General features: G+C 49.7%; 1 protein-coding gene across 3 annotated transcripts in view; it reads left to right on the forward strand.

Moving 5' to 3' along the window:
- The window catches only part of XYLT1 (xylosyltransferase 1), a 292,323-nt gene extending 268,846 nt beyond the window's left edge, over positions 1–23,477 (forward strand). Inside the window, exons 10-12 of one of the 3 annotated variants that reach the window (XM_064478475.1) lie at positions 5,056–5,251; positions 10,874–11,207; positions 16,714–23,477. In XM_064478475.1, the coding sequence (XP_064334545.1) occupies positions 5,056–5,251; positions 10,874–11,207; positions 16,714–17,036 (853 nt within the window). In that variant the 3' untranslated portion in view covers positions 17,037–23,477. The remainder of the gene's footprint in view (positions 1–5,055; positions 5,252–10,873; positions 11,208–16,713) is intronic. The other 2 variants (XM_064478477.1, XM_064478476.1) reach the window with 2 other exon arrangements.
- The last annotated feature ends 1,353 nt before the right edge of the window (positions 23,478–24,830 follow it).

Genomic DNA, 24,830 nt, shown 5'->3' on the forward strand with positions numbered 1-24,830 from the left:
ATGTATGTTCCCTCCTGCCTGCTCTTCCCTTTTCTCAGGAACGGAAGAAGGGAAAGAAAGGAACGATTTTGTTCCGTAAAACTCTGAAAACATGGAGAAGTTTCTTGTCTGAGGCCCCAGCTGGATTTCCGCAGGGCTGCAACAATTTCTCCCCTATTTCCTCGTGGCCTCAGTCCTCTCTCTCCTCTCCCTGCAAGGCCTGATTTAGTTTAAAGGGAGACCCGTGTTTGAACTCAGGACCTGCACTTTGAACTGCACTCTTCTTACCAGCTGTTGACCTTGAGCAAGTCATTAATCTCTCTGAGCCTCAGCTTCCTCATCTGGAAAATGGGAATAATGATAAGTCTAACAGCATATGGTGTTGTGAGGTTTAAAGAGGGTACTCCTCCAAAACTGCCTTATGAGTTGTGTCTTATTAGTATTTCACATATGAAGTGCTCAGTAAATGTCCGTGCCATCGTTGGTATCTTAGTTGCCATTATTATTTTTTGTTGTTGATTTTTTTGTTTGTTATGGGTTTTTTTTTTTTTTGGTATTTTTATCCTTATTTTTTATTGAAGTGTAGTTGATTTACAATGTTAGTTTTCTGCACACAGCAAAGCGATTCAGTTGTATATATATATATATATATATGTATATATTTTTTCAGTTTCTTTTCCATTTTATAGTTGCCATTATTAGTTAAGCTGCCAGAAACAGCCAGTGGGGAACTGACTATGTGAGCTCCACGCTCTGTCCCTGATTCTGTGAACTAGTCATCACTTCCTCTTCCATCGCCTCCTTTGCGGACCGCCCCTGCTGTCCCTGCACAGTCTACCTTTTCCCAAGCGCCAAGGGTCATCTCAAGTGCCACATCCCCTGTGATGCTTATTCAGAGCCCCCCCGCCCCGCCCCCGCTTGCCCACCCCACGCCTCTCCAAAGCCGGAAGCAGACTTGCCTCCAGCACTCCCGTTGCGCGTAGCAGCAGCGCCTTGGGTCTGGGTCATCGGTGGCTTGACTTTCTCTCCTGCTAGTCAGGGCAGCGGAGTCCCTGCCCGAGGAACCACAGTACGTGTCCCCAGTAGACAGCACAGTGCCCGACACTTAGGAGGAGAATTCTCTTCAAGAGTAGTTTTAATCCCAGACGTCATAGAATTTATTTGGTAAATAATCTGATATGAAATTTCAAAAGACACCTCCAGTGGATTTACGGTTGTTGAGAGTTCCTCCTGGCATTTGGTTTGGGATTAAGCGAGCCATCAAGTTGCCTCGGGCCTCGGCTCCTCTGGCTTCTATCTCATTTTTTATTATAATGGAACCATTGTGCCTCGCTGTGGGCAAAGCCAATATATTTATGAATATAGGCCTGCAAATAAATCAGGACAAAGGACCCTTATCCCAAAAGGCAAAAGAGAGTGAATTCCTGCCCCCGGGCTATCTGGGGAAACAGCAAGTGAAAACTTAATTCAAGAGTTCCACTTTTTCTGGGCATTTCATGCAAATTGTGTTTTTCTAGTCTAAAATGTTTATTGATTTTTTTTCTTATTATAAAATAACACTTGTTGATTGCGGAAAATTTCAAAATGGCAGATTGAGAGAACAAGAAAGTAAAAGTTTGCTTGTGAGCCACCATGCAGAAATAAGGATGTCAGTATTTTATTACGGGTCCTCAAATTCGAATGCCCTCCAGGGCCAGGCAGGAAGCATGTGTCCTCAGCGCAGGGTGGGCTGACCGTGTGGACCTGGAACCCCCAGGGCCCTGGTGCCTAACTCCAGCACATCCTTGCCCTTGTGAGTGTAAACTTGGAGTTGCCAATCACATCTCCTAATTTTTCAAGACGAATCAGAAATCCATATTTTTGTGTGAACCTCCTAATATTTTTAATGCCCACCTCATTTAAATAAGAAATAAAAATATCTCTGGGCCAAGGGAATGCATCTGAGGCATTCTTTAGGTCCTAGTATATTACCTCTAGTTACAACTCTCCTCTGAGTTTTAATCACTTAATTACCGTATACAGTCAAGAGAAGGTACCAGACGGCTTTGTGTCCAGTTGGGGGTTACAGGTTCCCTAGATGGACCTTAGAAGCAAAGGGTTCAAGGGAAAATCCTTCTAGAATTTTCACTCAAACAGTAAGTAATGATTGAGCATCTGCCATGCGTCAGGCTCTGTCGTAGGCACTCAGCCATGACCCAGACAGTCCAGTCCCCAAGCTCAAGGCCCTCCCATTCTACTATGAAGGCAGACAGTATCCCAGCACACATAAACAAGAACAAAAGATCAACAGAGATCAGTGTTCTACTGAGAATGTAAAGTCATGTGAAAGCAGTGAGTTGGTGACTTCAGATTCAGTGGTCAGGGAAGATCTCTCTGCGGTGGTAACATTTAGCAAAATGATAAGATGAGCCAACCATGCAGTCCTAAGGGGGAAAGAGCCTTCCCAGCAAAGAGACTGTCCCGTGCAAAGGCCCTGAGGTGGAAATGAGTTTAGCATGTTGAGGAATTTAAAGTAAGGTCCATGCGGCTGGAAAGTGGTGGGCTGGGACAGAGGGAAACAAAATGAGGCTAAAGAAAGAGGCGGGACTTTGTAGACCAGGTAACGAGTTTGGACTTTATCCAAACATAAGCAAAGCCCCTCGTGGTGTTTCGGCAAGGGACGATGACTGCTATGAGACTGGGTTACAGCAGACACACTAGGAGGGAGACAAGTAAGGAAGCTCCTGCAAGGGTCCAGGGAAGGCCTGCTGGCAGCTGGACCAGGACGCTGGCAGTGCACAGGACAGTAGGGGATGGATTCAGGTGGAGAAAACAGGATTTCTTCAGAGAAGGTGTGGGAGAGTAAGCCACCCAGGATGCACTCCTCGATTTCTAGAGCATGTGACCATCCCTTGTTTATAAGCACCCCATACAACTGACCGCCCCCTTCTGGAAACACTTTCTTCTTTTGACTCCCGTGACAACCCTCTCTCCTGCTCTTCTTCCACTGTCGCTAGTCCACCCACCTTACAGAATAAACACTGACAGTGTATCATGAATCTATTGCAATAATGCCACGTAACAAACGAGTCCCAAATCAGTGTTTTGAAACAATAAGCATGTACATAGCCTTCAAGTTTGCAGGTGAGCCGGGCAGTTTTCCTGGTCTCCGCCAGTATCTCCCCCGCAACTGCAGCCAGCGGCAGGTCAGGAGAGGGGCTCTGTTGCTCTCGGCTGGGAGCTGTTGGCAGATCTAGGATGGCTCTGGCTGGGACACCTGGGGTGGCTCAGCTCTGCTCCAAGTGTCTCCTCCCCCAGCAGGCCAGCCTAGGCGTGCTCTCACGGTGAGCACGAAAGAGCAAGAGGCTAGTGGAAAGGTGCAAAGCCTCCTGGCGCTCTGATTCAGAACTGGCATGACACCCCTTCCTCTGCTGGCCCAGGCAGATTCAAGAGAGGGGAATAGACTCACTTCATCACTGCAAGGAAACCCACAAAATCACATGAGAAAGACAGGAGAGGGGACAAACTGGGGACATGACTGCAGACAACCTCAGGACTCTCCCACGACTCCATATCTGCCGTCCACAGTTGCCACTAGCCACAGAGAGGCATCTAAGTTTAAATTAACTAAAATTAAAAATGCAGTTCCTCAGTCACACCAGCCACAATTCAAGGGCTTGATCGTCACAAGTGGTTGGGGCTACTGAGCTGGACGGCGCTGGCGTAGGACATTCTGTCATCGCGGCAAGGTCTGCAGCACAGTCCAGAGGGAAGGTTTTCTGCTCCCAAAGTCCAGACCCAAGTGGACTCGCATGGACAGGGAATGCCCAGCCAGCAATCTGAAGATGGTTTTTTTCCCCAGAGCTCCGGAGGCATCGCAATAACAAGGCAGTGGCTTCAGGGTGACACAGGAAGGCAGCTTCCCTAACCATTACCATTGGGCATAAAGACATAAAGTCCCGAGCAGGGCCGGGGGAGGGAATGCTGCGCGGGGACCGTGATTTGTGGAGGGCTGTTGTCAAGGGGCCACGCGCCCACTAAGTGCTGTGCGGTTAACACACTGCGGAACCGGCCGCTTTTCATCTTACAAGTAGGAACGACAAAGAGCTGGGTGCATGCTCCTCCCTCCTTCTCTCTCTGCTCCCCTCTCCTCTGGGCATCTTTGCTTAGCTTCCCTGCCCCTTTCAGCCAGAAGCCTTTGTGGATCTAAGACGCGCATCTTGAAACCAGCTGCCTGTTTGTGTATGTATGTATTTATCTCAGACTGGCAGGCATTTTTAAGGATAATACCCAGTGCCATTGGTGACAAGGACAGGGAGGGTGTAAATCAGTACCACCTTTGTGATAAACTTGGGCAGCAGACATAGAGAGCCCCTTGGAGATTAGAGAGAGAGAGAGAGCGAGAAATGTTCCAAAAAACATCTTTGCTCAAGGATGGTTAATGCAGCATTGTTTAGAACAACAAAAAAAAATTAGAAACTAGTTGGACCCCCCAGTGATGGGGAACTTCTATAATAATAACATGTTTTGGTACGATATCTCCATATTGTGATATTCCATTACAATGGAACAATGTATACATGCACACACACACATCATGTTTTCAGAGACTTTGAAAGGCATGTGCTAATGCTCAAGAAATGCTATGAAGCAAAAGCAGGATATAGTGTGTGTATTATGATCCCGACTACGTAAGATTTTGCAAATATATGCCTAGAAAATAAGGCTGAAAGGAAGTACGTTATGATGGCCCTGTGTGTACACCATTGTCGCTCCCCGGTACCTGGCACGAGAGAATCAATGAATATCTGTGAATTCACATCATCATCTATGGAAAGAAGCATCACACGCAGTAATTTTTACTTCCTTGATTGTGCCCTCATACAATCAGTGTGTTTTACGTTTATGATCAACAAAAAAGTTATTGTTAATAAGTTATTGAGATCAGAGAAAGACGGGGAGCAGCCTTCAAGAATATGGCGAGCACTGTGTAAAATTGTAGCAACAGGCTCAGCCTGATGGATGGGGAGCCCCGTTGATCAGACACATGTCCGGCCCTGACCGGTGAGCCTGTGTGACACTGAGTGTGTTTTTCAGGTACTATCCAATGGGCCACCCAGCTTCTGTCCACATCTACTTCCTTGCTGACCGTTTCCAGGGCTTTCTGATCAAGCATCATGCGACCAATCTAGCCGTGAGCAAACTCGAGACCCTGGAGACGTGGGTGATGCCAAAGAAGGTCTTCAAGATCGCAAGCCCACCCAGCGACTTTGGGAGGCTTCAGTTTTCTGAGGTAAGAGCCCAGAGACTGTCACACTTTGTCGCCTCTGGCAGCCGCCTTGCTGGGATCTTTTCACGCTCTGACCCTTGTAGCTGGAGACGGGGGAGAAGGAGACTTGAAGATCCTCAAAGATATGCTTGCCCTGTGCCACTCCCAGCATCTTAAACAGCAGAAGGAAGGAGAGAGTAGGGAAGTCAATACCCACACACCAACCAGCCTGGAGGCTGACTACATTTTTATAGTAGAACTTCTATTCCTTTTAATTTTTTATCCTTATCAGTAATTCCTCCTAAACATGTGTTAGTCATAAACTAATAACAAACCAGTTTCCTAATGGAGTTATGGCCTTAGTCCCATTTTACAGGTTGAAAAAGTGAGGCCTAATGATTTTCTGGATCATAGCTAGGAGGTGGAAGAGCTCAACATTTAACCCAGGTCTCTGAGGCTACAAATCCCATGCTTAATTGTGCTTTTGTCTCCCCAGTTTCTAGCACAGAGATAAACTCAAAGTAAGCACCAGATCAGTCGTTGACCAGATGAGTGGATGAATGGATGCATAGATGGATGGACAGCCATGTCAGTGGACAGACAGATAGACTGGTGAATGGATGCATGGGTCCACGGGATGCAGGTCCCACCTCCCCAGGACAGCATCAGCTTTTAGTTATTTTTTCTGCCTGGGGAGGTGGATTCTCCTGGCACCAGCCTTGTTACATCGGTCCTACCTCCAGACCTGTGAGGCCCTACGTGATCTGGCCTCCATCTGGTGCTCCAGCCTCACCCAGTACCACCTCCTCCCCGCTCGCACTTCCTGTGTCTTTGTCAAACGTACCAAGTTCCTTCCTGCCTCACGTGTGGCATGCCCTCAACATCCTGCCTAGAATGTTCTTCCCCAGCTTTTCACCTTTTTTTTATTTTGTCATTCAGATCTAAATCTAGATGGCGCACCTTCAGGGAAGCTTTCCATGCCCAGCCATTTATGCCACAATAACTACCTTCTCCACCCGACACATCCCTATTTTATTTTTTCCCTTAGCATTTACCGTCTCAAATGATCTTGTTGATTTCTCTGATCGCTTGGTGATTGTCTGCAGGAGAATTGAGACTGGCACGCTCGCTCACTGCTGTATCCTAGCGCACAGAAGAGAACACAGCATTTGTTGATGCTGAATAAGATTTCTGAATGAAGGAGTGTACGCGCTTGGATAGTGATGCAGGGAGGAAGGGGAGGTGTGGTCAAGCTTGCTGAGCGTTGCCCACACAAAGCTCCAGCACCAGAGTTCTGCCTTCCCCAGCAGCAAGTAGCTAAAGAGGTGCTTCACCCCTGGGGTGAAGTATTCCCAGTGAGTTTAGCTTCAGGGTTGGGATGGGGAGTCCGGTTTTAGAATATGGAGAATCTTGAGGGCTGGGAGAGGGTGGGAGGAAGTGTTCTGGCCTTTTTCCATATTTCTTGCTGGTCCTTTTACAGCCCCTATGGCCCCACCTGGCTGACCTGTGCCCTACCGGGTGGGCACTGAACAGGCATGGGTGGAAGTTTCTTGTTAAGCTGCCATTTTAAATTAAAGCTCCAAATGGACTGGCTGGATCTAAGCTGTCATGGACACCCACTCCATAAATTACTGGTATCAGGGGGCAATTAGATGCTGCCCCAGTTGGATTCTGTGCTCTGGGGACCCCAGCGGCCAACTGAAGACATTAATGTCCCATTAATGAGATGGATGCCTGGTGGCTGGTCTCTCGCTGTTTATCAGCCTGCCGTTGGGTAACTGGGCACTTGTGGCAGTGACAAATGTTGGTCACTCCGTGGCTAGTGATTTGTAAGGGTTTCTGCTCTAGCTCGGGTACCCTTTGTGTGGGAACCACCCAGATCTCTGGCAGAGTAACAGCATGTGATGCAGGGAGCCCTGAGACATGTATTTTGAATTTTTTTTCTAAAACCTTAGTTTTAAGGCAAATGGTGTAAAATTGGGTAAGAAGGAAGGAATGAACTGCAGGGCCACCCTGGGGGCTGCTGAGAATCTCCGTTGGGCTGGCACAGTTCTGGGGTTTGCACCGTGCCTGACTCCCAGCAGGCACCAGTGTCATTGACCAGCTCAGACAGTAGTGACTTGGGGAAAAGATGCCACTTCTCCAGGAGGCAGCCACTGAGGTCCTGCCATAACCGAGGTGCGGGAGGGGCAGCAGTGAATCGGACAGATCAGACCTTTGGTGTCGTGGAATTGCAGTCTAGTGGGGCAGCCAGCCAATGAATGAGGACATAAACAAGCAAAAACTTTCCAGTTAATGACAAGTATTATAAAGAAAATAAAACTTCAAACTTCATTTGTGATTCCTGAGAACTTGAGAGGCTAGTGGGGACATTTGGCGGGGGCGGGGGGGGGGGATTAGGTTTGTTTGCTTGTTTAAAATGGAGGTCCTGGGGATTGAACCCTGGGGATATACCCTCCCCCCTCCCTCCCCCAGAAATGACTTTTGATGAAACAATTCAAGAATGCTTTTCTAATGAGATAAATTTAGAGTTGAAACTTGTAAAACCAGTGGTGGGGAGATCTAGAACATTCTCAGATCATCTAGTAGGAGAGCACGTGCAAAGGCCCTGAGGCTTGTGGAAGGCTCTTGGCACACTCAAGGAGCAGCAAGCCCAGTGTGGCCAATAAACAAGAGGAAAATAGTGGGAGGAAGTTCTCAGAGGAGACAGGGAACAGATCACAAGGGGTCTCACAGGCCCTGGAAAGAAGTTAAATTGCATTTTAGGTGCAGAGGGGAGCCTTGGTGGGTTTGAAGCAAAGGAGCAGTATATTGAGCTTGAACTTCAACAGTACTTAAATTTGAGTAGTGGGTGACTTTGTGGTGAATGGCAGCAGACTCCCACAGTGAGGCTGGGTGAGAAGGTCCTGAAGGCCACAGAGGAAGTGACAGCAGCAGGGCTCCCTCTCAGGCAGCCCCACTTCCCCTCGTGTCTGGAGGCAGCAGCTGACTCTCGCCTCCCCTCCTCGGTTTAGAAACAAATTCAGGTTTCCCACTATCAGCCGCTCTGCATCTCTTTGGCCCAGGTTGTCTTCATTTTAGAAATCAGACTTAGGAGAATTATTCACCCCCTTCCTTTGAGGGATCCAAGGATGATATTCTGGAGTGTCCCCACAGCTGCTTGACTGGTCAAAACCCCCTTCCTTAGGTAGGACCCCAAAGTGGTTTTGTGAGCATTAAATCTATTTATCCATGTGCTTGGCCCCAACCATTCCTGACGTAGATGCATGATGGATGGATGGGTAGGTCAGTAGGGAGATAGAATGGACAGATAGATATTGAGCACCTACTATGTGCTCAGCACTGTTTTAGGCACTGGAGACATATCGGTGGACAAGCCAGATGTAGTCCCGCCTTCGTGGAGTCGACAGTCTTGAGCTGCAGGGAGAAACACGTAAAGTAGAAGGTGTGGTACTGGGCAAAAATAAAGAAAGAAATAAAAAGCTACAGTGGGCAGTTACACATCGGGGCACCTCCCAACTAGAGGTGACGCCTGGGCTGAGAGCTGGATGACCAGCCGACCAGGAGGAGGGGAGGGTAGAAGAGTGACCAAGAGAGGGCCAGGCCAGGCTGCGGGATCAGGGGCAGAGGCGCCGAGAGTGCTCCAGGGTGGCCTGGAGCAGGGTGGGTGGAGGGCAGGCAGAGGGATGGAGATGAGGCTGGAGTCCATCCAGGGTGGGCCAGACCGCGCAGGATCTGGGGAGAGAATGGACTCATGAACGATGAGAAGGGGCTTGGAAGAACTGAACGGAGTGAGGTAGCAAAGTTGGGTTTCTCTACAAAAATGTCTAAGACTTGGAGGCCTGGTTCAAGTCCTGCCCACTCATTCATTTATCTCCTCCACTAACAGTGTTGTTTTAATTTCAACTGGGTTCCAGCTGCTGTGCTAGGCCCCAGAGGTCTTCAAGGAGGAGCCAGTCACTGCTGAGGCGCAGGGAGGCAGAAAAAGCCAAGATCTCACGAGTCTGGGAGGGACGGCGGCCTCTGTCCCAGCATGGCTCCCCTCGCTGCCCTTTGGACAGCTTCTCTGTGCCAGTCTTGGCTCTGGCCTAAAGACGGGAGCTTAAAGCCGGCTGTGAGCCTGTGAACATGCATGTATAACTAACCACCCCGGGTAGGTGGTAGGCACTCGGCACATAGGTGTTGGATGAATGAATGAATGCATGAATGAGTGTGTGAGTGGATGAATGAATGAGTGAAGGGGAGGCAATATATAGAAGAGTGAGTAAGAACCCAGCCTCCGGGGTCGGGCCTCCCGGGTCCCCCTCGCTGAGCCATCCGACTGCTCTGAGCCGTGTGTGAAGTAAGGCTTCTGTCAAGGGTGCCCCCGTGAAGGAGTTGGGAATGGTAAGCAAATCAGTGCATCCAAGCGCTTAGCCTTAGGCCCGGCGCACTGTGAGCTCTCAGTAAATATTAGCCATGGGGCCTTGTGTCCTGGGTAAAGAATGGACATAATAACTCAAGGCAGGAACAACGAGAAAGTCAACCAGCTTGTGTGTGCACTGCGCATGTGACGTCTTCTCAGGGTGTAGACGTGTGGACCCACACCTGCACCTGACCTGCGCGCGCACACACACACACACACACCCACACCCACAGACGCTGGTCGTGAAACGGCCTCAGAGTGTACTTATCACCTGCTACCAGGCCCCCACACGCTGTGTCTTCAGAACATTAACTTAAACCTCCTGGGGAGGGAAGGCCCCCCCCCCCAATTTAATCTGACTTGAATGAGCAGCAGAGCTCAGTATCAGGGATCTACATAGTTAATTCGTTTTTCTTGCCAAGTTACTCACGCATCCATTCGACAAGTGATTGATGGAGCGCTGACTGTGTGGCAGGCGTGGTGCTGGGCACCGGGAATCAGCAGGGGACCAGCCACGGGGATTTGAGCACCGAGAGGACACTTCACCAGGTCTTTCTGGTTACTGGCTGGAGTAGAAATTGCTGGCAGCAAAGGGGGAAGGAGGGAAGCCAAGAGGAGGTTTCTGGTGGGTCCAAGCCATACACCCACCCCGCTGGCTGGCAGGAAGGCTGGGTCGTACCACCATCTTCCAGCCACAGGGCCCAGCTCACAAAGCTTTAGGGAAGCCAAAGCTATCTGAACATTGGAGCTCCTACAAATGCTAAGCCATGCTGAGGGACCCTTCCTTTTCCTAGGGCAGCTCCACAACCTGGGCTCCTCTCTTGTTCAGAACAATTACAGTAAAAGGAGGCACGTGACCTGCAAAACTAATGACCAAAGTGGGAACCAGCCGTACCTGTTGAGAGGCAGGGTGTAGGTCTCCTTGGAATGGCCTGCAGATGGGCGTTCATTCATTCCATGCACATTGTTTTTCCAAAGCACATACTATATACCGGGAACTGGAGGCCCAAAGGTTTAGTGAAATGGACCCTGGGCGTCGTAATCTTTCAAGTTCAAATCCCAGATCTTCTGCTTACTGCCTGTCCAGCATTAAGTGACTGAGCAAGTAACTTAATTGGAGCCTCAGTTTCCTCATCTGTAAAATGGGTGTATGCAGCCCAAACAGCAGGGTCCTAGGCCTTCCTGGGACCCAGCACCCTCGTTCAGTTCCAGCAATTTCAGGCCTCTTTCCTCTGTTTCAGGTCGGCACTGAGTGGGATGCCAAGGAGCGGCTCTTCCGCAACTTTGGGGGTCTCCTGGGGCCCATGGACGAGCCGGTGGGCATGCAGAAATGGGGGAAGGGCCCCAACGTGACCGTGACCATCATCTGGGTGGATCCTGTCAACATCATCGCAGCCACCTACGACATCCTGATTGAGTCCACTGCCGAATTCACCCACTACAAGCCTCCTTTGAACTTGCCCCTGAGGCCCGGGGTCTGGACAGTGAAAATTCTCCACCACTGGGTGCCAGTCGCAGAAACCAAGTTCCTCGTCGCGCCTCTGACCTTCTCAAACAGGCAGCCCATCAAGCCAGGTGAGTATGCCCAGTGTCTCCGCAGGGTGAATATTCCATCCCTGGAGCCTCGTGGGTCCTTCACCTGGGCAGGCGTTGCTGCTCAGAGCTGGGGCATGTGGACCAAGTTCGAGAACAGTGCTCTCTGCTCTCGGGACTTTTTTGCCTGCTCATTTGTCATGGAGAACCTTCTAACTTTCTTCCTGTCCCTGCACACTGAGTGATGTCCTCTGTCTCTATATTAGATACCTGTGCGTCAGACGCTCTCCCACTGGACTTCCAGAAGGCCCTGATCATATTTAGGACAGATGGGAAGTAAACCCAGGCTGGTACAGAGTTTCAACAAATCTTATTCACTTTTTAAAAAGAAATCACTATAATAGGAATCCTGTTCATCAAAACCAGGATAGACTAGGTAAAAAGCCATCTCACATGCTAGTGGAAAATATTTGCCACACATTCAAAAAAAGTACTCATATTCAGAATATACAAAGGGATCTCAGATTCAGAAATCCCATAAATCAGAGCAAACTTTAAGCCACAGGACAAATCCAGCCCAGTCCCTGTTTTTGTAAAGAAAGTTTCATTGAAACACAGTCACAGTCATTCATTCATTTACATATTGAGTCTGAGGCCACAACAGCAGCGTCCAGTAGTTGCTCACAGAACCAAAAGCACTTACGGTCTGGTCCTTTATAGAAAAGATTGCCAATCTCTGATATTTAAAAAGAAAAAGAGGGAGAGCATAAATGGCCCCCACACCTAAAAAAAGATGCTCCACCTCATTATTCATTATTCAAGTGAGACAAAGGCAAATTAAAAGCAAAAAGAGATGCTCCTTCACATCCATCATGTTGGGAGACGTGTTTGAAGGTGAGACAGCATCACCTGATGGTCAGGTTGCAGAAGGATGACCCTTGGTCTAGCGCTCGTGGGAGAATGAAGGCATAAAATGAGTTTGGAAAACGGTTTAGCTTTTCCAGGGGGAGATGAACGCATACACAACCCTGGCACATGGAAATTCCACCCCGAGGTCCGGGCCCTAGGAACTTGCGTGGAAATACAGCACAGCTGTTCACAGTAGCGCCAAGCCGAACGTCCAGCGTTCGATGGACAAGCGGTGTGGTCTGTTCAGACAGCGGAGTTCTGTGCAGCAGGGCGCATCAGCACAGCAGCGCTGCATCTGTGTGCAGATCTAGATGGGTCTCTAAAACCTCACGTTGAGGGGGAAATGTCATAATTACGGTGCATGGATTTAAAGTCCAAACACAAGCCGGGCCAACAATGTACTATTTCAGGATTCACATGTCAGTGGAAAGCTGTGAAGACATGAAGAGAATTATCAGCATGGGTTTCAGGATGGTGATTTCCATGGGGTGTGAGGGGATAGGGAGAGAGACGGCAGACTCTAGCATGCCTGCCTTTTTTCTTTATTTTTTTAATCCAAAAATATTTATTTTATTTTTCTATTTCCTCCTCTCCTCTTTCTTTTATCACAGGCAGCATCTTCCTCCCTGTTCAGTCTTACCTCCAGGAGGGACCACTGCCAAGAGTTTGGCGTGCATCCTTCTAAAGGTTTCTCACTGCTTTTAAAGTATTAACATAATCACACAACAAAAATCACAAAGACAAGATGGTATACTTTGTGTGAAACTTGATTTTTTTCTCTTTCCAAGTCAGTGTATATGAAGTTACTAGCTGCCTGCTATTCCACTGGGTTAAGGACCCAGAACCTATCTGTCCCCTCCTTCGTGGACACATAGCTTCTTTTGTTGTTGTTGTAACAGAGAAGGCTGCAGAGAAGATTGTTGAACCTAACATAGTATGTGACCATGAAGATACATCCATAGAACAGATTCCTAGAAAACAGGATTTCCAGGTCTCTCAGTGTTTGAAATTATTCATTTCCATTTAACAGATCACAAACACAGAAGCCAGAAACTCATTACAGCCCCTGTTAGCTAAAAAGAGCTCTGGGCTGTGCCATTTAGCCAGTGACACCAGGAGAGGAGGACACAGATACGGGGGAACAGGGAGTCCTGGAATTCTCAGACAGGAGTGTTGATGTGACTTCTGTCGACTTCTGCAAAGTTTCTATGCTGAGCAAACAGAAAGACGTGGACCTTATGGACGTCTGCTGCTCCACTCCCCCATGAAACAGGCAAAAGACAGCCCCTCCAGGACCAGCCAGGCCAGAGCCCCCCACTTAGGGTCCTCAAGTGTCCCCCTGGTTAGGTTCACATCCTTAGCATCCCTAAGGGTTCCCAAAGCCAGACATGGAGGAGAGGTCCCTCTTAGCCTCAGATACACCTGTTGGACAGCACAACAGTGGCCCTGAATCCATCCCCATCCCAGTAAAATAGCGCCAGGGCCATTCACGGGGTCCTGATTTCTCCAGTCTTTTTCTCCTGGGGTTTCTGAGGACAGCAAGGCTCTTCCCGCCTATGCCCAGAATGAGCCACTGGGCGCAGCCCCCATGCCCCACCACTATCCGTCGTCGGTAATCGTATCTGTTAACGATGTTCCAGTGACAGCGAACACGAAGGTGGGAGCAATGCAATTTGTAAAATGATTCATCAAGAGTAATTTGCTATTGATGCATCCCTGGTAATCTCAAGAAATCTGATGAGGTGGAATTGAGGAAAATTTAATTACAGAGGCGAGCGTCGCGGGCTGATGCAGTAACAGCGTTTCCCACATTAACCTCGTTTTTCATAAGGGTTTTCTGCATCAACCACAATATTTGGTTCCCGGTGTTCAAATATTTGTTAATTGTTCCTTTCACTTTGCATGTCCTGCCTTTTCTCAGTTTGGGTGTCTCCCGGCTCCCTGGCTTCTCCTCTCAGCAGAGATGGAGACATTGAGAGGCTGTGGTCAGGAAATCAGAACGTGCTGGGAAGAGACTTGCTGGTCTCGTGAAAAATGACACAGGAGCTGCCCCCGCCGGGCTGGGCACCACGGAGAGGTGGGCCAGGGCCGATTTACAAACACAGCCCCAACTCACCTGGAGGAGGGAAGCTCTGATAGATATAGCAGGACAGGACGGGTGCTCCGTGCACGCAGCTCTGCTGGCTCCCATCTGTCCCCCTCCGAACCACAGAGCCCAGCCCCTCAGCCTCCTGGGGCATTGGGAACCGAAGGGATGACTTTCTGGTCTGTGTCAGTCAAGGCATATTTGTAATTCAACTAGTTTTCTCATCGCTTTTATAAGGGAAGACATAAATACGGTCTTTCTTCCTCACTCAGGAACACACATATTAGGAAATAACCTGATGATTATCCAGGCTCTCCTAGTTGCCACGGAGGGTGACAGCCACCGCCAAGCAGACAGGAAGCATTGTCATCTGAATGCTCCATCGTCTTATAAGGAGCTTTCTTCTAATCCTGGTGATCTCAGCTGTAGCAAAACCTGATTTGGTCACACACAACTCACCAGTCTTTTTTTTTTTAAACTTTATGGAGAATATAGCAAGCACAGCCCTAAACGCTTTACAGGTGTGACCTCATTTATTCACCTTTATGCAAAAAAGCATGGTTCTTACACACATTTATAGCCAGCCTTTAAAAAAAAAAAAAAGATATTCTTGTATTTGGCAGTGAGATAAGCAATAAGTAGGAACTTTAAGCTTCTTTCCTTCAGCCCCACGGTCTACACTTCCTGCTTCCCCGCCTGTAAGCCTGGGGAGGAGTCACTGTCTCTCTCCTTCATACTTTACTGTTTACAAAGCGTGTGAACTTCTACTTGGGCCTCTTGCCAGCCCTGGGAGTCTAATTACTGCAAGGATGAGAATCCCCATTTTTCAGATGGAAAAACCAAGTCTACAAAAGATTGACTGCCCAGTGGAAAAACTTAAAATAAAATAAAATAAAGAACAAAACCATTGTGTTAGGTTCCAGCTGCTGAATGAAACTGTGAGTAGAGTGTCACAGTGCCAAGTGCTGGAGTCAGCCAGTCCTGGATTTAACTCCAGATCTGTCTCCAAACTATAGTTACTTCTGTTTCCTCATCTGTTAAATGGGGATGATAAAACAGCCCTACTGCGTGTGTGTGTGTGTGCGCATGTGTGTGTATTGTGCACGAATAATACCAACAATAATAACTCTAGCTAAACTTTTCTGACTACTTGCTAGATGCCCCCGTAATGCCTCACGTGAGTCAGCACATGTAATCATCACAAACAAAGCTCTGAGGAAGGTACTAGTGCTCCACCCATTTTATTGATGAGGAAACTGAGGCTCTGAAGTCAGAAGTTACGCACCTGGTATGTGGGACATGGGGGTTGACACCCAGACAGCCAGACTGCCGTCCCTGTGCTTTTGCATGAAGCCCTGGTGCTCAGCCAGGCAGAGCTGTCGTGAGAGCCACTGGGCTCCCCACCCCACCCCACTCTGCTCCAAGGACTCCTTGCTGTGGTCCATCACGCACCATGTCTTGGACCAAAGCAGAAACCCATGGCTTATACAGAGTTCACGGTGGGCGTTCAGCACCCAAGATCCAGGCTCCTCACCAGGCTTTGAGGTCCACAGAGCCAGGTGCAAACCCTGGGTCCCTCTCTCATTACCTGTGTGATTTGGGGAAAGGTGCCTAATGAGGCTCCGTGCCCTCTGCTCCCAATCCCCGGAATTCTCTTCCTCAGGATCTGCATGTGGCTTCTTCCTTCACATCGTTGCTCAGCACTCAGCTCAGATGTCAGCTGTGCAGAGAGGTCTCCCCTGCCCACCCTATCTAACATAAACACCCTCGTCACTCTCTAACCCAGAGGTCAGCAAGCTTTTACTGTCAAGGGCCAGATAGTACATTTTTCAGCTTTGTGGGCCAGATACAATCTCTGTCTCAACTACTCAGCTGTGCTGTTGTAACACAAAAGCAGCCAGAGAAAATAAGTATACAAATGGGCATAGCCATGTTCCAATAAAACTTTATTTACAACAACAGGTGGTGGGCCAGATCTGATCCAAGGGCAGGAGTTTATGAAACCCCTGCTCTAACTTAATACACCCCATTTTTTCCCTTCATGACACATCAGTTTTTGGAACGACCTTATTTATTTTTTTATTGTTTTACTGTTATTTACTGGGTTTTTTTATGTTTTGCTGTTTCTTTTTTTATTGTCATCATTCCTCCTCCACTGGACTGCATTCTTCCTGCCATCTGGTTTGCTCCAGCACAGAATAGAGCCTAGCACTTAATAAGTCTTTATCAAATAAATAAATGAATGAATGCCTTGCAGATAATAGATGTTTAGTAAATATGTGTTGGATGAATGTGTCTGGACTATAGAAGGGGCTCCATAAAAACGTGCTGAATGAATAGACGAATGGACCTCCCCCCGCACAAAGTGGGCTCATAACTGTAGGAAGGCAGGCTCAGTTTCTCTGTCTGTACAATGGGACTGCTGAAAACTTCCTCGTGAGATTGTCCAGTGAATTGAGTGGTGCTGCGCGTTGCCCAGTGTGGCGCCAGGCACACAGCAGGTGTCTGGTTGGTGGCTCTTCTCACGATGTCCTTGTTCCCTTTGGCTTTCAGAGGAAGCACTGAGGCTGCACAATGGGCCCCTCCGCAGCGCCTACATGGAGCAGAGCTTCCAGAGCCTGAACCCCGTCCTCAGCCTGCCCATCAGCCCCGCCCAGGTGGAGCAGGCCCGGCGGAATGCGGCGTCTGCCGGCGCGGCGCTGGAGCACTGGCTGGACTCACTGGTGGGCGGGATGTGGACCGCCATGGACATCTGTGCCACGGGCCCCAGTGCCTGCCCGGTCATGCAGACCTGCAGCCAGACGGCCTGGAGCTCCTTCAGCCCCGACCCCAAGTCAGAGCTAGGGGCGGTCAAACCCGACGGCCGGCTCAGGTAGCACTGGGCACGTGGGGGCCCCAGCAGATCTCAGAGGGAAAGCAGCCAGGGGGCCGGTGGGACCCGGACCCTGGCCTCCTAGCCCCGGGGGCGCCTTTTGTGAGAGGGGCTCTCCTGCTGGTCATAGGATGGTGGAGAAGAAGGGTTTGGCGGCCAAGCAGGTCCTGCCAATGACCTGCATTTGGCAGACCGGCTACTGGGGGCGTGGCTGGCCCAGTCCCAGCACCGCGGTGGTCTTACCTCTTCTGGTTGATCCTCAAGTCCTACAGGTTCCTTGTCTTCCCCTTCCGTAACCCGACCCCCCAGACGAGTGATTCCCAAACTTTAATTTTGAGCAGCAGAGCTTTGTTTACTAAGGCACGGGCGGAAGTTCAAGGTGCAGATAAAATTCAGGCTGCTCTGGCTGAAGCTGAGCGGGAGGTTCTTCCTCAGAGCTCAGCCCACACGGTGGTCTCCTTGCCAAGGGCGTCTCCTAAGGTACCTCTTTAGAACCCAAGGGCTCTGCAAAAACCTAGTTTGCGAAGCACTGCCCAGACGCCGGGCTTGATCTCCAGCCCTGCCCTTCGGCTCACTTTCCTGCTCCTCTGGGCGGGCAAGCCCTCGTGCCAGCCCTGAAATGACAGGTGGTGAAAGTCACGCTCGTGGACCCATCCGCAGGGAGGGAGCGGGCTCCGGCGGAGAGGCCAGGATGTGGGGCGGTCCCAGGCTTCCCACCAGCTCTTCTTGGGCTCAGTCATCCTCCTTCTTAGTAACTAGATGAGCAGGAGAGCCTTCTGATGTGCCATGGCCAAGGTCCACTCCAAGTGTGACTGCCTGACGTCCTGGGCTCCAGGCCACCCCCTCCTTCGAGGTAGAAACGCAGTGATGCTTTTGATCAGGAGTGTCAAGCCCCCCAGCCATTCCTGGGCCGGGAGACCAAGACCATGGCCCCTCTGGTCCTTGACAGTGGGAACTTTGGGGACCATGACCGTGAAACTCATAGAGATGGCTGGGAGCAGAACTCCTGAGCTGGACAGCACAGCAGTCGTCACCCGCCTGAGCCTTGCGTTCTGAGGCCAGGCGCGCCGAGCCTTTGAGAATCGCGCACTTGGTGCTGCTGGGAGCGACCAGACCACATGGAACAGACTCCACAGCCAGGAAAAAGCATTTCAGATTTGGTTTTTAAGTTCAGCCCTTCCTTATCCGAGGTGCCAACAGGCCCATCTGACATGGGGCGTCCAAGTGGGACGCTTAAGCATCCGGTTGTTTAAAACCTAAAAGACAGTGTTATTCCGATTGCTTGAGTTACTCAAAACCCAAAGGGTTTCCTTGCCATGTGCCATCGGAGGGCCTCCCTGCTCACCCAGAGAGCCCCTCCCTGGGGGCCTCCTTCTCCACCCATCCCACCCTCCCCCAGAGGACAGGATTCCCTTGGAAAAGTCCCAGCCCTGGTCACACGCTGTCCTTCCCGTGGAGAGCAGGTCCTTGCAGGTTTGAAGGGACCACTGTCTGCTCCCAGTGCCCTGTCAGCTGTTGGCCCCGACGCACCCCACCCGCCCAGCAAGGCAGGATGTCCTGTGGGCCATGGAGGATATAGAGAAGGGACACTTCAGATATTTATTATTTATATGTTTTAGTCAATGACTAATTAGTAGGTGCTGTTTTTGCAGCTTGTCAATTATGTTATCTTACTAACTGAAGCTGCCTTTATTCACAAAAGGCCCCCCTTGCCCCGCCTTTCAGCTCCCTCCGCCCTCGTCCCCCAGTCCGTCGTGTCTGTCTCTTTCTGTCTTTCTCTTGCTCTGTCCGTTGCTCTGTATCTCTCTGTCTCTGTCTCTCTCTGTCCACCCTACATTCTGCGTGTCCTCAGTGGAAAGCAGGGGTGTTGGACACCAAGAGGAGAAGGCTTCAACCAGCGCCCTCCACTGGCCGGAAGGGAGGGTGCCCTTGGGAACATTGGTGCCTCGCTTTTCCTCGTGCAGGGCGTGAGCCCCACCTAGCCCTCCAGGTCTCGAGGTGCTGGAGGTCCTGAGCCATCCCCACTGCCTGCCCCCAGCACAGGGACAGGGACACAACAGGCCGACCACTTGTGGAGGGAGACAGTGCCGGCTGCAGAGCTCGGGGTCCCCGCTCCCTCCATCGCTGCCCTCCCGCCGCCGGTCTAACCGTGGGCCTCCATGGACATGACAAGAGGACTGAGGGAGAGCAGCCTCCTTCCAAGGCCTGGAGGAGAAGAAATCTGTTTTAGGAAGAGGGTGGGTGGTCAGACCCGGCCAGGTCAGCCCAGGAGTGAGCCCGGCACTTCCAGTGGCCTCATTGTGGCTTTCTCAGGAAGCCCACGTGATCTCCACGTGGTTTTACAGGCTTTGTGGGGATGGAGAGGCCCGTGACTCAGCCTCCTGCCCCCAGCCTCTGCTTCTGGCCCGGGTCCCCGTGAGCCTGTGGCAGCTGCCTGGGGAGCCCCCTTCCACCCTCCTCGCTGAGCCCTGAGGACTCTGCGTTTGCCACGGTGTCATCTGAAGTGGCTTTGGGGTCTCAGTGCTGGCACGTCCCCGTGTGTGTTGTGAGCCTGCAGGCTCCTCGCTGGCCCCCGCCCCCTGACATTGCTGACTCCTGTTCCATCCGGGAACAGTGGAGAAACGGCAGGGCAGGCTTACTGCGGGGATGGTCCCCTCCCCTGGCCTGGGCGTCGCTTCCCCCACTCACCGCAAGGAGACTGGGAAGTGAATAGCCACATGGGATGTTCCTCGGTGTCGTCTGTTTTTGAAGCAGAGAATAACTTTGAAGATGCACATTTGGTTTAAAAATGGGCGGGGGGAGCCCAACAAAGCCCAGGATGATTTGAGCAGCGGTGATGTTTACCCAGGGGAAACAGTTTAACTCACATTTTTAATGTACCTGAGAATAATCTATTAGTTAGAGGCCAGTGGTCAGGCAGCCTTGAACTGTGGTTGCCTGAGGGTTTTAAAAGCCTGAGAACGTGGTGTCTGGAAACCTGTTACAGAAGCAGAGTGGCGGTGGGCTGAGTCCCTGACCAGGTCCCTGGGACCTCAGGAGGGCTTAGGGGCAGGGTGTGGGGGTCAGTCTGGGGAGAGAAGAGTGTGCTGAATAGGCTGCGACACTCTGTACAATTTCCCATCCACCCCTGTGACATCCAGGCACAAATCACGCTCGGGAGGCCACCTTCCCAAGTCCCGCTTCCCGGGCCACGTGCAAGGCCGCAGGTCCCTAAGGAAGACGAGACCAGTTCCTAGGACCGTCGCAATTTAAGATGTGCACACACTTCACCCTTTTGAAAAAGTCTGTTCTAATCCGATCAGGAGTCATTCTGACTTCATTTGCCATTGTTAGTTTAACTTTTAAAATGCAATTGGAGTTTAGAAAAGACGTGCAAGCCCCACCAATAAAAAGCAGATCACAGCTCCCCTGGGCTGACGCCGGGTGGGGTGGGCCGTCTGGTTCTCCAGTTTGCAGGGACAAGGAGGACCCTGGCTGGAACCTAGATCTCTTTGCCAAAAAGGCACAGAGGAGAGGTGAGCAGTAGCTGTTAGGTGTGGTGCTGGAGCAAAGACCCCATTTACAGCCAAGTTCACAGGGGACTCAGGACCCAGCAGCACCCAAGGGTGATAGGCTAGAAACAGCTCTTGGTAAAGGCCCACCAGATTGAAGCCACACCCAGTGGCTGGGGTCACAAATGCCTATGGGGTCCAGGACACTAGCACAGATGAGGGAAGCAGTTGGTAGAGGACAATAGGGAGCAGTGGGGACTGTGGTCTCCGGCGTGCTCATGACCCAGACGAAAAATGCAGCTGCTTCTCAGCTCCAGCCTGTCATTGCATGTGAGAATACAGGCGCAGTGCCGTGGAATCTTCTGGTAAGAGAAGCCCAAAATCCATCTTTTAATAGGATATCTGATTTGTAAATGTTGTCAATTTTTCTGTTTGTCTTGTTTTGTTTTTAACAGAATATAGGCAAAGAGAAACTTCACAGTTTAGTCCATGCACTGCCAGCAACCTCTGCTCTCAGGCGAGTTGGTTTAAAAGATTAGTTGTTGTCCTGGTGGAGGAGGGAAAAGCCGGCATTAAGAAGGGACAAAAACAGTAACTTCTACTGAACTCAGAAGGGAAGGGAGACCTCTTACTAATCATTCCCATCTCAAAGAAACGGTCTCCCAGAGGAGAGGTACCCCATGAAAGCTGGCTTGTTCAGCTCTCCTGGTCACGAGACAGTGTGTGTGGGAGGGAAGACAGAGGAGAATTTGGAGACCTCGGGAGCTGCCCCTTAGACATAAGAAGGTCCACATCAGCCCAGTCCCCACCTTCCAGAATTCCATCGTGGCAGGAGACGACCTCCAGGACAGGGTCCAAGGGGAGGGGGTGGCGTGTCCAGCAGCCCAGCTTTCTCCAAATGCCAGGTTTTAGCAGCCATCTTGCCACGTGCCTGGAAGCATCTTCGGAAGCCGTGCTCGCGGGCTGTCCTCTTCGCTTCTGCCTCACTTTCCTTACTTTGCCCATGGGTCTACCACCGGCGCTACCTCATGTGTCTGCTGAGATGTTTACCTGGGGTGGGGGGGTGGGATAAAGGTGTCCAAAATCTGCTTGAGCTGAATGTACAGTCTATGCAAATTCTCTGTCTTTCTCTCTCTCTGCCTCTCTGTCTTTCTGTCTCTCTCTCAGAAGTATAATTTTTTTTTACCTTGCAAACAAGATACTGTATAGATCCCTCTTAAGACTGAGGAGGGCTTTCATGCGCCACCTGTGTCTGCCCCTCCCGTTGTCTTTGGTTCTGTTCTTGCCAAGCCCCAAGCAGGGAGAAAGTGGCCCTCCCTTCCCCCTCCTCTTGGCTGGGAACCCTCCAACTGCCTCTGCCTACAGGAAAGCAAGTCTGCATTTGCCACCCCCATTCCTAACCGCATCCTCTCCATTGCTCATCCTCCTCTGACTCCCTTATCCCTCCCTCCCCACCCAAGTAAAGCCTTAGGTTTCTCCTTTTTTGAAATGTGGCCTTAAAATTGTTTTCGGAAAGCTGACCGCCCTCTCCCTCCCATTTCCACCAACATCCGAGAAGACAGAGCATCTTGAAGCTTTCAGGGCACCTTCCTAAGAGGGGAGCTGCCGATCTGAAGTTTGCAGATGCGACAGAAATGGCTTACACGTGTCATCTTTAAGAAAAATACTCTTATATGTTTCCTACGGGTAGAATGAAGGCTTGGGTGCTCATCGAAAACTCAGCCAACTCCCAGGCGCTCTCCTAGAGCCCGTCGCCGCCATCATGGTCTGGCTTCGTTACAGGCCGAGTGCTAACGTGGGCTTTCCATCCCTCCCCTCCCCCGAAGACTTGGTGACTTTCTATACTTCCTTCAAGGGTGAATCAGGAGAGTTTCTCAATTTCTCTCTCCGTCCTTCCTACCTGGAAAGTGATAGCATTAAATATTCCCAGCAGATGGGCCGTGTTCTCACTCTCCCTACTCTCAGAGTACCTCCTTTACCCTGCCATCGCTCCAGGGCTGATGGAGGCCAAAGATAACCCCAGGGCTTTCATAGGAAATTCACTGGAATTGAGCGCAGTCGTCTTTGTCGCCCTTTCATCTTTTTTTCTTACATTATTATGTTGTCAGTAGCGTTTGGATATTTTTTTTTAGAGGCCTCACAGTAAGTTATTACCGTCCCCTTTGTTGTTTTTCAGAGACATGTGGTGATATAGTTTTTAAAAATAACTATTTTGTTATAGATCATAATATGCATAAAACTGTACAGAACTATTTTGTAATGTATTGATTTTAAAAAAGAGAATCTGTAAATAAAGTTTTAAAAAAAAAAGAGAATTCAAACGGCACACACTGAAAGATGTAGATATTTTGCTATTTATTTAAAGGAGTATTTTAAGAGATATTGAACTATCTGAAATTGACCAGTAATCAAAGTTCCCATCATCCGAATGCTTTTCCTCACGGTAGAATGTGATTCTCGAAACTATTGCACTACGCGCCCATTTTTGCACCTTTTCTGTCTTTTCATTTAGCAGAAAAACAACAACGAAATTGTGCCTTAGCTGTATTTTTTTGTCTAGGGGAGTCTGTTTCTGTCTGACAAAGCAAAAATTTTTGCAGAAAACAGTGGATGTATGAAATACTGTATCATACCAAAAACACTGCAGGTGTAGATACATGCTTTCTGTCATACTGTGTTTTCAGATGCAGAATTTTAAAATTAAAAAAAAATGCCATCTTTATGGAAGAGTGGGTGTATGGCTTTTCGGTGATACCGTGCGTCTCCCCTCTGCTCGGCACTGTCCTCGTGCTGAGACCACGGGCATAAACTGGGCCTCTCCTGGGAAACCTGATGTGTGCACACACTCCCTAATCAACCCTGCTGTCGTCTCTCTCAATCAGATTATCGCAACTCCCTCCTGTAAAAGATGCCCCTGGTTAAGGCAGAAGTGCGTGGTTTTAAACCCCTTGTTAAGTACAGGGTAGTGAGGAAGACTGCCATCTCAAGTGGCAAACATTTTCTATACCCAGCTGACTGGTTGTGCAGCAAACCTGTTTTCCTTTCCTCTTCACTGCATGGCTAGATTATATTTCCCACACTTCCTCACTCTTAGGTGACCAACTCCTGGCCAATGGAATGTGGGTGGAATGGATGTAAGGCACTTCTAGGGCTGGCCATAAAGCCTCCCACAAGAGCCCCCTTTCTCTCTCTCTCTCTCCCCATTTACTAGCTCATATGCTTTAAATCATCTTCATCTGGGGCATTCATTAACTTATCTTTTCTACTGCTCTCCTTGGAAGCCTCCCCCAACTTAAAAGAGGGCAGAGTCACAATATGGGAGGAGCTGTGCCCCAGATGGCCACATGGACAACCACTCCTACTTGACTATGATGTGAAAAGAAAGACATGCATTGTGTTATGCCAGCAAAAACGTGCCAATTACAGCGGCTAGCTTTACCTTCACTAATTCATCCAGAAATGGAGGCTCAGATGGTCCTCTGGGAAAGTCCAAATTTCAGCCCCTTCATTCCATAGGTAAAGATACAGAGACTCAGACGGGTGAAGCCACTGAGATATTAGCATCATATCGAACCAAGAACTAGCACCAAGGTTTCCCATCCCCCAGTGAGACGGTCATGAATCAGCAGAAGGACTGGTTCTCCAACCTTCAGTTGGCGTCATTACAATGGTTATAGAGAGACTCCTGAAGGCCATGGCCAAGGATTGAGAATCCCCAGGTGCTGAGTTGCAGAAATGCCTTTACTTCACCTTTCAAAATTCTAAAGGCAAAGATAAGCACTGAGACCCAGATGCGACTTTGAAGCTGGAACAAAATAGGTTGGAGAAGGTGACTCTATGTTCGGAAAGATGGGTGGGCCCCAGACACGTTTGCCAAAACCTTTTTTCCAGTCTGACCATGTAGCCAATCTCCCCATTCTTGGTTCAAATATGAGTCCTCAAAAAAAAAAAGAAGGAAGAAAGAAAAGAAAAAAGGGTTTGCTTGCAAGGGAAGAATAAACTTCTACAATCTCCCTGGGAGGAAGATCAGTGGTCTTGTTCACCCAGTGCTCCCAGCACTTCACACAGTGAGCCCGGGGCTTGGGCGCTCAGTGAGCGTTTACTGAGTGAACAAGTGATTGAAGCCATGTTACATTTCTCAGTTAACACATGGGCACGGGGTCGTTTGTCCAAGATGCTGTCTTTGCATCCTACATTTGATTTATAGTATTTGGCAAAACATGGGTTATCGTAAAGTAAATGTGATTTTTTTTTCCCATCGATAAGGGGAAAAAGAGGCCCTTCTGGGCCTTTTTCATGAAAGAGTT

Source organism: Camelus dromedarius, chromosome 24, assembly GCF_036321535.1.
Source record: "Camelus dromedarius isolate mCamDro1 chromosome 24, mCamDro1.pat, whole genome shotgun sequence".
In the NCBI taxonomy this organism is placed as follows: Eukaryota; Metazoa; Chordata; class Mammalia; order Artiodactyla; family Camelidae; genus Camelus; species Camelus dromedarius.